The sequence below is a fragment of the Neoarius graeffei genome, chromosome 26, assembly GCF_027579695.1.
Source record: "Neoarius graeffei isolate fNeoGra1 chromosome 26, fNeoGra1.pri, whole genome shotgun sequence".
NCBI lineage: Eukaryota > Metazoa > Chordata > Actinopteri > Siluriformes > Ariidae > Neoarius > Neoarius graeffei.
The window spans coordinates 54,703,314-54,715,976 of NC_083594.1; the positions used below are offsets into that span (position 1 = coordinate 54,703,314).

The following is a 12,663-nucleotide window of genomic DNA, read 5'->3' on the forward strand; positions in this document are numbered from 1 at the left end:
GCCCGAGATCGATGGCAGACAGGAGGTGCATAGGTGCGTAGTATCGTGCATAAAACCAAGACTCGAAGGAGGAACATGAGCAGAAAGGGCAACTAATACAGCTGACATATTGATTATAGAGGCAGCTTCACCCCAAACATCAACTGGAGGAAATCATTCAGAGTTCTCTACAATGCGTAAATGACTGTCCTGCTTACGTACAAGATTGATAAGGATGGATAAAGCTAGCTTGCTTGAGTTAGCTTGCTATTAATTAACTTAGCAAGTGTTACAATGGGCTCTCATTGGCGTACCATACAGGAAGCATAACAGAATTCATCAGCGAGCTAACAGCACCTGAAAATCAGGTATTTCATTGAGCTGTCTAGCAATTGAGTCACAAAAGAGAAACTGCCAAATACTGTAGCAAGCTTGTTTGATAGGTAGTCACTCTCACTGTAAAATTAAGCTAAACATTAGCCACATCATTTGATGTCTAGCTAGCTCATTAGCATAACTTGGATGCAGGCCGATACAGATAAGGGTCATTTTGTCAAGATTATGTCAAGGGGCACACCCAAAATGGTACATATGCATTTTCTGACCAGCAAGCGAGAAACAGATTATAAGAGTCTACCATAATGCTGCATACACAGCTTCCAGTGATGGGATAGATCTGGACTGGAGCGAAACTTGTCATGACATCCAGCTTACTCTCCACTGTCGTGAAGAAGCCACCATGAACTTCTCTCAAAACCACATTCCCCAGTTTACTCAACACTCATATGTACTAAAATATTTACCAAATTATAATTTTGTAACACAACAGTAAAAACATTCGAGACAATGGATTTTTTAAACAATATTAAACATTGTTTTTAAAATCATGACCACGGAACCTTCTGGCAGTTGATGAAGAGGCGTGAAATGATTGATTTTTTTTTTTTTTTTTTGATTGGCGGGACCCATCGTCCAGGCTCAGCAGCAGAGTCAGAGAGGGGGGGTGGACGAGCAGACAGAGTCACATGTAAGTGGCTGGAAACAAGCAGGTGAGAGGGTTGAAAGCAGGTCAACTGCATGTGAGGACATCTTACAGGGTCTTGTTCAAGAAAGGTCCTCCAAAGCCGAGTTCTGATCAGGAAATCCATCAGGCACCAGCTGCATTTGTGTCTCCAAAATCCAGACTTGCATCTCTCTCCATCCTGATCTCTTCTCCCATCTGCAAGATTGAAAAAACCTGTATGTGATCTATGGAGTTCATCAGATACTTGTGCACTGATCAGTTTATATTTTATCATTCAAATGATTTGGGGTGGAGTTACACAAAACTGGGGAACGACAGATCTAGAAGCTATCAGTGTCATGGTGGTGCAGAGATGGACGAATAATAAATTCCCATGTAAATGCTCGAATGTTCTGTCTAATCCCATATTATGGTTGCCCCAGAAACATAACTGATGTAGTTTCACTAGTTAACTGCATTAGTACAGACTAAGGGAAACAAACAAATGTATGATTTCCCAAATGTATGATTTCAATATTTGTGGGGTATCAGTAATCCTCTGGAATGCACTTATAGGCACATAAGATGTGTCGCCATCGTCCTTATCCTCTCCTGAGAAAAGTTTTTTTAATGGAGCACATCATGTTTATGACCTCAACAAAGTTTCATCGATGAGATGACATGTTCTGCCCTCGCACTGCATGTGACAACTAGCATCTTTTATTTTTACCTCTGCCAGGGAGGATATGTTTTAGGTGCATTTTGTTTGTCTGACTTGAAGTAGGGTTGCGCAAAACCGACCTAACCGACTGATGGAAGGGCAAAACTTGGGCCAAGGAAGAACCCGATAAATTTTGAAGCAGATCCAAGTCACAGGGCGGAGCTATGAATTTATTTTCACTTTTGCAAATGATGCAAGACATGGCATTTGCCATACATTTTCAAATCTAGTAGATGGCAGTAAAGTTCAATCGTAACAAAACATAGCCAGTGTAGAAATATGATGACTTCATATCCCAATCAATATTTGTGGGGTATCAGTAATCCTCTGGAATGCACTTATAGGCACATAATTTTAACCATTTTGGAAATATATCGAGACATATAAAGTGGTTTCAGTTGCAGATTTGCATATCGTAGAAGAGTCAACAATTGTTCTTGGTGGAAGTCTGCACTCTCAGAGTGTCCTTCAGGTCTCTTGACATGTTTAGCTGTGAGGTGACTGTGTGGAGTAAGCAGGACAGTTCTATCAAGGCCTGATGCTACATTTCAGTTTGCTCCTGATTCAGAAAACATTGTCTGTTACATCTGTGCACACTAATTAATGTGACGACAAACTGTTCCACCATGAACCAGATTGCACCTCAGGTTATGTGTGTTGTCACAGACAGTAAGATTCAGAATCAGTAGCATGAGCTATAGTTCCAGGGATGGTGCATTGCAGTGGGATGCGAGCGTATTGCACCTATTCTCGACATTAACTTTCTACAAAACCACCACGGCTTACTTTCTCACATTCTTTCGACATTTTATGTTGAAATGATCTCTCATTTGGAGAATGCTGCCAGCTTTAAGGCTCTCAGGTATTTCTACCTGCTCAGGTGTGAGTCTGCACACTGGCCTCACACACTCACACCCCTCCTGCTCCTCTTCCTCAGTGTGAAGACCCCCTGCTGAAGCGTCTGCCTGATAGGAGATAGAGTCCGGCCAAGTGGATAATGGATAGTTTTATCTGTATGACATGGCTATGCACCTCCAACTTTCATCTGGAATCATGAGAAAGAGAAAAAGAAAGAATGGTCATGTAATGTTTGAATGTTTGACTCCTATCCCAAGCTTTGAAAAAGTTCACTAACTATTTGGGATTTGATAATGAAAATCAGAAGCTAACCAGTGATTTGCTCTTTGTACATTCTGGGACCTAAAGATCCCTGTCTCATGCCCTCCAGCACCATCACATTGAACACGGGGGCCCCCCAAGGATGTGTTCTGAGTCCCGTCCTCTTCACTCTGCTGACCCACGACTGCACACCAACATCCAGCTCTAATCACTTCATTAAGTTTGCGGATGACACGACTGTGGTAGGTCTCATCAACAATGGCGATGAGACAATCTACAGGAGTGAGGTGAGCCGCTTGGCCATGTGGTGCAAGGACAACAATCTCCGCCTAAATGTGGAGAAGATGAAGGAGATTGTTGTGGACTTCAGGAGAGCGCACACCCAGCATGCTCCACTATCTATCGACGGTGCTGCAGTGGAGAGGGTGAGCAGCACCAAGTTTCTGGGTGTGCACATCTCTGAAGACCTGTCCTGGAGCAACAACACCGCATCACTGGCCAAAAAAGGCCAACAGCGTCTGTACTTCCTCCGCAAACTGAGGAGAGCAAGAGTCCTGGCCCCCATCATGCACACATTCTACAGAGGCACCATCGAGAACATCCTGACCAGCTGCATCACCACGTGGTACGGTGTCTGCACCGTGTCCTGCTGCAAGACTCTGCAGCTCATCGTGAGAGCAGCTGAGAGGATCATTGGTGTCTCTCTCCTTTCTCTTATGGAAATCTATAACTCCCGCCCCACCCGCAAAGCCATCAGGATTGCAGGTGACCCCACCCACCCATCTCACAGCCTCTTCAGCCTGCTGCCTTCGGGGAGGAGACTGCGGAGTCTCCGGGCCAAAACCAGCAGGCTCAAGGACAGTTTCTTTCACCAGGTAGTCAGGAGGCTCAACTCCCTCCCTGTTCTGCCCCTCCTCCCCCCTCTGCCCCCTCCCACAGATTCTGCTCGCACTCCCCCCTGCCCCCCCTTCAGCATCTGACATGTCACCCTCACAGTTTCCCCCCCCCCCCCCCCCCCCCAACACATACACACACACACACACACACTCAACGTTCATTCGCACACTGAACTCAGGGACCGCACATCTCACTTTACCTCGCTCATTTGCACTCTTCCGCACTATCTCACCTTAACAGTTATTAGTTTATTGTTTATACTGCTTATTTCATGTTTACCTGCTATACCTCAAGTGCCCTTGACTGTTTATTTGCTCCAATTTATGTGTGTGTGTGTGTGTGTGTGTGTGTGTGTGTATATATATATATATATATATATATATATATATATATATATATATATATATATATATATATATATGAGTGTTTAGTCTATGTCTAGTTCTTATCTAGAGTGTTTATAGTGTTTATATTGTTTATTTCAATTATTCTATTTTTATTTATTGCATTGCCTGTTTGCACCGTGGGTCAGAGAGGACTGAAATTTCATCTGTGCTGTATGTCGAGCATGTATAGCATATTTGACAATAAAGTTGACTTGACTGAAATCAGTTTGTGTGAAATAAGTGGTCAATGCAGCCTCTATGAGCTCCTGGAGCACTTCCTTGTTGCATGACAACATACAATATTAATGATATTATTCTGCTGCAAATTAAAAAACATCCTGAGCTGTGTTCCTTTTGTTTTTCGTGAGTACAAACAAAATGTTTTTAAAAAGCTTCAAGAATTGTTTATCATTATGATTTTGCACCGATTATCTTAAAGCAGTCTTTTATTTCAACAGTGACATTATTGAAAAACTGGATCTCGCACATCAATGATACAGAGAGAAGGTGATGTGAAGCACCTTAATGACTATGTTTAGAGTATGGACAAGGTCAGGGCATTCTGGCATTCTCCCAAGACATAAGAAACAATGACATTAAGGACAGAAAGCATGTGATCTCACCCTATAAAAGATCAGCACAGCTTTGGTTTGGAAATGGTTATGCCCAAATGCCCTCCTCGTCATCCTGTGAGTGGCAACATGAAGTTAAAAAAGTTAGACGAGAGGTGAAAATGTCAGTGAACAGACATCTAAAACAAAATCTCACAGCCAGCAAATAACAGAATCAGGTCAAAAGCGAAACCCACCGGATCTGGAGTGGGTCTGTGTCCTGCATGGGGCGGCCCACGGGCGGGGACACGGTGGTGCGGGGCTGGATGTCGAGGGTGTGGCCCGTGAGGAGCCGCATGGGGAGGGTGGTGGGGGTGTTGAGGGTGTTGGGGGTGTTGGGGGTGTTGGGGATGGGGGCCCTGCTGCTGCAGCTGCCCGTGTTGAGGGTGCTGTGGGTGTTGCTGAGGAGGGGGCCCGGCATGCGGGTGCTGTGGGTGGGGCTGTTGGGGCCTGGGTGGGTGTTGGTGGGGGCCAGGTGGCTGGGGGTGTTGAGGGTACGGCGGATGAGGTGTCTGTTGAGGATGAGGGTGTGGAGGTAGGGGTTGTGGATGCTGGGGATGAAGGGTATGTGGGTAGGGGGGTTGCTGTTGAGGAAGAGGGGCATGTGGGTACAGAGGCTGACTCTGGGCAGGAGGTGGGACTTGTGGGTGGGGATGGGGGTGGGGTGGCCCCGGTTGGAGGTGGTGAGGAGGACCATGAGGGTGGTAGTGATCGTCTTCATAGCTGTCTGCCATTAATTTCATTCTGCTCTGGGTCTGTCAAGATTACAGAAACATTATAAACAGATGTATTTACTGCCGTAATTCAACTGTTTATAACCACTGGATATTTCACCTCATTTTCTGTGAGGGCCTTGGAGTGCTGAGCAAGTGGTTCTAAGTGCTATATGAGGGGCTGAGTGTCATGTTTTGTGTGTATACTTCGAACTGGTGTGTTTCCAAGTGTTGTGCAAAAGATTTCTCAGAAGTAATCATGAGTGGTAGTGAGTGTGAAGAATGCAAGCGCTTGATGAACAAGTGTTTCCGAGTATTTTCTCACTTTCTTTGGTCTCTGAGAGTGTTCAGAGAATGTGTCTGGCAGCTCTATGTGAGTGTGAGGATCATGTGTGTGTGTTTCAAGCTCACCTGCTGCTTGAGTTGCTGCATTAATCTATCCTTCTCACGCTTTAGTGACATCACCTCCTCCTGGGTTTTCTTCTTATTAGAAGAGGAAAGCTCCAGGAGGGCAATGTTGGCATCCTTCTCGCTGATGGCAGCCAGCAGGGCCTGCTGCCTACACACACACACACAGAGTCCCAAAGACAAGATCAGAAGAAATTAGCCAAGTGTTTGTGTTGTCATTGTCTGAAAGACTAGACCTGTGGGAAAGCATGAACAAAAAAAGGTGCTCTCACTTCATCTCCAGAATTTCCTCCAGTTGTTTGCGTCTCTCCTGTCTGAGATTGGTCAGATGGCCATCCCTCTCGGCCAAAGACTGCTGGGTTGAGGACAAGCGCTGCTTCGTGGCTTCGAGCTCCTGCCTTGTCTTTTCCAGCACCGCCATCAACTCCTCAATCTGAGAGACAGTGTGTGTGTGTGTGTGTGTGTGTGTGTGTCGGAGGTAAATGGATATCAGAGCATGCTCAACTCATCAACGCAACACTTGTCCAGAATCTGGGTTTAAGAAGTTGCATTGAAAGCTGTGCTCACACACACCTTGGCGTTGTCCATGGGGTTGTCCTTGCGAGGGTCTGGCAGGATGCCACTGCCCTTTTTCTCTGCTTGCTGGCCAAGCTTTATGGCAGGACCTTTTTTGTTCTGGTCTTTGCTTTGCCTGGAAAGTGGAAAGATTACAACAATCACAGGGAGTGTAGCTGGTTCATGCAAACTATCCATTCTTTTCCTGATTTTCCCATTTATGGTGTACTTTATCAAGACTGCACACCTTAGGATATCAGATCAGTACTTTTACATCTACAGAATGGCCATAATGGGTCGTGGAGTTAGTAATTGTGAGATTGTAGTGTTACTTGAACTCATGTGCCTCAAGCTCACATTCATTTCAGATTTTTTCAAAACTCCAGATTACTATTCTTTGCCATTCTTTCAGATGAATGATAAAGCCTGAAATTTGCTCTGAAACTCAAATTGATGAGTGAAACAAGGTTGTGAGGAAGAATGGAAGACCAGGCCTCCACTTACCTTGGTGCAAGACTGCAGGACAGGAAAAAGAGGAGAGCAGAGAAGTAGAGGAGAAAAGAAAAAAAATTAGAGTCATCAGAAACAAAGCTGGAGAACACAGAAAGGAGGACAGAGGTTCAGATCAAGTCCTGAAGGAGATAATGCAGGATGCTTCATCATCATCATCATCATCATCATTAGTTCGGCCTCACAAAGCATGTGAGTACCAACATGCAGTGGCCTAATCAGCCCAGCTAGGACAGGAGCAAGGGAACACGGGTGCTTGGGAACATGGGTGCAACCATTACACCAAAAGAAAAGTAGTTGAGGACGCAAGACTCTGTTTGATTTTGAGTCGAGAAGCCTTCTGGGCTTTAAAGGAATAACGTACCTCAAAAATACAAACGTGGCAAGCAATGAATAAAGGCTACTAGCAAGAATCAGTGAGCATGTTTGCAAATGTTAAGGATGCTAACTGCCACTTGCTAGTTTCCATTTATTGTCAGCAATGTTAGTATTTTTTTCAGTGATGTATTCTTTTAACGCCGTAGATTAGAGGGAGGCACCATTCAATGGACAGTGAGAGAGAGGGACAAGAGACAGAGGTTAAAAATGGGGAGAAGCTAACAAAAAGAGTAGAGCAGAGACAAAGTGTTGGAGACAAAGGTCAAGACTGGATACGATGCAAATGTACATGAATCAGTGAATGTTATGATCTCAGAAATGGGACGTGGCATATGGAGGGAGAATCTTTACACGTCACCGGACTCACAGCGTGTGGGAAAGAATGAATTGATGCTTTGACACTTTGACACAAAGTGAATGACAGAAGGAAAGCATGACTGATTACACCAAAATCCAAAAAACTGCCACACAATATAAAACACTACAACCCACACTGTCTTTTTATGCAAGCATCAAGATGCACTACTGTTAGGAACAGATTCTCCACTAGATTTATGCTGTAAGGGTCAGTGGATGTTCAGCAGCTACCCAGAAATAGCAACCATGAAGAACCAATCGCAGAAAGGCAGTCACACAGAGCTATAAAGAGAAAGAGAGAGAGACAGAGAGAAAGAGACAGACAAGAGAACAGAAAGACATGCAGAAATGCAGGCAGACAGACACACAGGCAGACAGACACGCAGGCAGGCGCAGCCGAGCCATGATTCAGGGCAGAGCACTCACTTTCCCAGGAAGTCCCACACCATGCCCCCAATCTGTTGGGGGGCAGCGGACACTGAGGGGGTGGAGTCAGCAGGGGCTCTGCCCTCAGGGCGGGGCATAGAGGCAAGGGACAAAAGATGCGAGGACACAAGTAGGTGGAGTCATGTTCATATTGGAGGGGATAAGCGTCGGATGTGGAGATGAGAAATGAAGAAATGGAGATGGACAGTCGTATATGAGAGCACACAACAGGGAAAGATGTGGAATGAGTGATAGAGAGAGCGAGAGAAAGAAATAGTGGGATTTCAAAGGACAAAAATATGACAAGACGAGGAGATAATGAGAGAGTGGGAGAAACAGAAAGAGAAAGAGAAAGAGAGGACAAGCCAGCAGAAAAGAACAGAAAACACAACACAGTTCAGACACTAAATGCTCCAACAGAAATGCAACAGCAGTCTCTGAGTGACAGAGGGCACTAGCGAGCCTTTGAAAAATCCTCTCCCTTTCCTGCCTTGTTTTTCACAGACAGACCTAATGCTGTTTTAGTGTTGCATTCTATTTGAACTGGGAAGCCAGGAATTCTGAGTTCCCATTCGGAAAGTCGGAGGAATCTCTTTATCCCACTTCAAAATCCAAGATGGCTGCTCCATGCATCAACAGTACTGTAACAATCACAATGACCTCATCTCATCTCATTATCTCTAGCCGCTTTATCCTGTTCTACAGGGTCGCAGGCAAGCTGGAGCCTATCCCAGCTGACTACGGGCGAAAGGCGGGGTTCACCCTGGACAAGTCGCCAGGTCATCACAGGGCTGACACATAGACACAGACAACCATTCACACTCACATTCACACCTACGCTCAATTTAGAGTCATCAGTTAACCTAACCTGCATGTCTTTGGACTGTGGGGGAAACCGGAGCACCCGGAGGAAACCCACGCGGACACGGGGAGAACATGCAAACTCCGCACAGAAAGGCCCTTGCCGGCCACGGGGCTCGAACCCGGACCTTCTTGCTGTGAGGCGACAGCACTAACCACTACACCACCGTGCCGCCCTCACAATGACCTATACAATTTATTGGCACTTCTCTATTATTTGTGTCTCGTTAAATCAGTCGTACACACAGCACTGTCCAGCTTCTCTCCATGGACATGGTGCTGCAGCGTTTGTATGAGCAAAAGGTCACGTAATGCCTTGTTATCGACTGGTATCGCTAACAGTGATGAGAATTGGTCTTGCTAATGGCTGGTATTGGTTTTCTGATTTGTTGTATTCAGGTATGACGTCATTCCCGGCTCCTTAACTTCCAAGGTAAGTGGAACGCAGCGTAACATGTTCACTTTTCCTCACAACCAGTGGTATGGTATACTTCAAATGATGAAAGAGCTAAATGAAAGCGAAATATTGGATCATCAGGACATTTAAGGGAAAAAAAAACTTTCTTGGACACTTTGACTTGGGCTGTCAGTTGAGCTGCGACAGTCTGACTGAGATTTCCGTGACATCAGATCTGGCTGAAGTGGCTACGATATTTGTGATATTTGAACCAATCACAGACAAGGGGTAGATCTTTGAACAAATGTTGTTTTTTCCCCACAAATGATGACCTTTTTTGCACGAAAGCATCTTTTCTGTTTGTGATACACCAATAGCTGAATGGAACTTTGACCAAAAATGAAAAAAATATTTACACAATTTTTCCCAACTGGATTTCTGAAGTGACATTCCATGTCCCAACAGCTAGCCACTGTATTCGGGGATCAGGTCGTCGAGGCCCCTGCCTTCGACTGCTGCCCAATCCGGTTTGCAGTTGAGTGTGAAGTGGCTGGGATGAGAATCAGCACCTCCAAGTCCGAGGCCATGGTTCTCGACTGGAAAAAGGTGGCTTGCCCTCTCCAGGTGGAGAAGTCCTGCCTCAAGTGGAGGAGTTTAAGTATCTCGGGATCTTGTTCATGAGTGAGGGAAGGATAGAGAGTGAGATCGACAGGCGGATCGGTGCAGCCTCCGCAGTGATGTGGTCGCTTTACCAGTCTGTCATGGTGAAGGAGCTGAGCCAAAAGGCGAAGCTCTCGATTTACCGGTTGATCTATGTTCCGACTCTCACCTATGGTCATGAGCTTTGGGTAATGACTGAAAGAACAAGATCGCGGATACAAGCGGCCGAAATGAGTTTCCTTCGCAGGGTGGCTGGGCGCTCCCTTAGAGATAGGGTGAGAAGCACAGTCACTCGGGAGGAGCTCGGAGTAGAGCCGCTGCTCCTCCACATTGAGAGGAATCAGCTGAGGTGGCTCGGGCATCTTTTTCGGATGCCTCCTGGACGCCTCCCTGGGGAGGTGTTCCAGGCATGTCCCCCCGGGAGGAGGCCCCGGGGAAGACCTAGGACATGCTGGAGGGACTATGTCTCTCGGCTGGCCTGGGAACGCCTCGGTGTTCTTCCCGAGGAGCTGGCCGAGGTGTCTGGGGAAAGGGAAGTTTGGGCTTCCATGCTCAGACTGCTGCCTCCGCGACCCGGCCCCGGATAAGCGGATGAAGATGAGATGAGACGAGATGAGATTTCTGAAGTAAGAAGGAGGAAGGAATTCGGATCCTAATGCTGATAGAATTTTATGTAAAGCAACACAAACCTAGTAAACATCAAAGTTGGCCAAATTGTTGCACTTTTAATGCAACAGTCTCAGACAGTTTTATTATTATGAGAGCAACAGCATAGCATGGTGACATCTGGCAGAGAGAAACATCTCACCTACAGATCCAAGAATTAAAAGTTCTGTTGATGATAGTTTGGTCATTTCTGTTTTTCCTGGCGAGCATCGAACAAACTGCTAAAGCACCTCAAGTCACAGTCACAAAAAAAACCAACCATGGTGTAAATAACTATGGTAGTCAAACATAAATAAAAAATGTAAATAAAATCTTAATCTCAGCAATATTTCCTGTTAGCCCTAAAGATAAAGCTGCAGTGGACGATAAGTTCAAAAAAAACAAAAATATAACCTCATAACGTGAGTCAACATGTTGCTGAGCAAAAAAAAAAAAAAAAAAGGGTTTAATTTGAGCATTACAGTAATGAACATAGAAAATAGAAATCGAACTCAAATTAATTTTATTCAAGTAAAATGTCAGAAACGTCAGCGTCCTCACCTCTCCAGCTCAGCAATCTTCTTGTCCTTGTCGTTCTTCTCAGTCTCCACGTCACGGAGGATATCCAGCAACCTCTCCACCTCTGTCTGCGCTTTCCCTGACTCCTCTTTGTAGAAGGTCACCTCCTTCTCGAGGAGCTTTACACGCTCCATGTAGTCTGGGTTTCCCCGGGAAACCTGCTGGACCTCCACCTCGTGGGCCTTCTGGAGAGCAAATAACAACGAGTACGGATGGCTAGTCGCGTTAAACCAAGATGAGCAGACTGTTCTTATGGTGTCGGACATTTCTGTGGATATCCAGTGAGCTGCATCAATTGTTGGCGCGAATTTAATTTGTTCTAAGAACTTACATGTAAGGAAACAGACCAACGAAATGAAACAACTGGATTCTGTTTTGAACTGATCCAATCGCACTCAGATGCAGATCATAAGCACTGCTCCGAGAGCATCTGAGCGAGATGCAGCTCAGTCCAATTACAATAACTTCGCTCGAATCCATTGAGAAAGTGATTTGTTTTGGGTTGCGGCATTTTTCATTTATTTATTTATTTTTGTCGAAGTGAGTTGTGAAACACAGCCAGTGCATTTCCTTGAGATAAAGTGTCTTCAAGCTCATTCATAAAGAAACCCAGAACTATTTGCACTATCAGCTCATTTTTGCACATGAACAACGACAGCGTCCACGACCTATGATGACAGACACAAAGGAGTGAAAGACAAAGCAGAGAGACGCAGACTGAAACATCACACCGCGCTCTATTACCCATAAATCTGCACACAGACGCTCTCAAACACATTAACGTGACAGAACTGAAAGTGGCAGGATGTTGACCGACACACAGCAAACCAGCAAATGACGGCATGCAGACACGCTGCACTTGCAATGCTTATGTTTACACACAGCCTGAGCCCATGTTTACATTAGACCATATCAGCGGATCATCAGATTAACGTTTTTAAAACGATTAGTGTGCACACAGCAACACCAATACACGATTTGCGTGCACACAGCAACACCAATGCACGGATACGCTCGGCTCCGCAGGCATCCTGCGCTCCAAATCACTCCGCCCTGAACAGCGAGTGCCCTCTGGAGGGTGCGCACTCCGGCCCTGCGCAGCTCACAGAGCACGCGAGTGAAGCGCACGAGCAGTGATTCGGGACTGAGCCGCTGTGTGTGTGATCCCAGCGCATATCACTTACCACTTGCAAGTGGAAGGATGGCAAGCCTAAAGACAATCATAACTACACAATGGGCAGTATTTGCATCAGTATTTGCAGTATTTTCATACTTTTATACTCTTTAATGAAAGGTGATACAAGGCGGAAGTCCGCGCCGTTTTTCAGCAGTCGCGTCACATGACCAACGCCAGCGAATCAGGAAGGTGGATGTCACAGTGACGTTGTCCAATGTCGACGCCAGCTAGAGCTCAGCACAGCGTATCCGCGTATTCTCAATGTTTACACAGCACCGGAG

General features: G+C 45.7%; 1 protein-coding gene across 1 annotated transcript in view; it reads right to left on the reverse strand.

Annotated features, from left to right (window-relative positions):
- Nucleotides 1-825: 825 nt before the first annotated feature.
- erc2 (ELKS/RAB6-interacting/CAST family member 2) overlaps nucleotides 826-12,663 on the reverse strand; it is a 40,803-nt gene continuing 28,965 nt past the window's right edge. The window contains exons 10-17 of the mRNA XM_060910546.1: nucleotides 11,188-11,387; nucleotides 6,411-6,528; nucleotides 6,110-6,270; nucleotides 5,841-5,988; nucleotides 4,914-5,471; nucleotides 4,729-4,792; nucleotides 2,576-2,748; nucleotides 826-1,198 (exon numbers count right to left, since the gene is read on the reverse strand). Coding sequence (XP_060766529.1) covers nucleotides 4,766-4,792; nucleotides 4,914-5,471; nucleotides 5,841-5,988; nucleotides 6,110-6,270; nucleotides 6,411-6,528; nucleotides 11,188-11,387 — 1,212 coding nt within the window. The 3' untranslated portion in view covers nucleotides 826-1,198; nucleotides 2,576-2,748; nucleotides 4,729-4,765. The remainder of the gene's footprint in view (nucleotides 1,199-2,575; nucleotides 2,749-4,728; nucleotides 4,793-4,913; nucleotides 5,472-5,840; nucleotides 5,989-6,109; nucleotides 6,271-6,410; nucleotides 6,529-11,187; nucleotides 11,388-12,663) is intronic.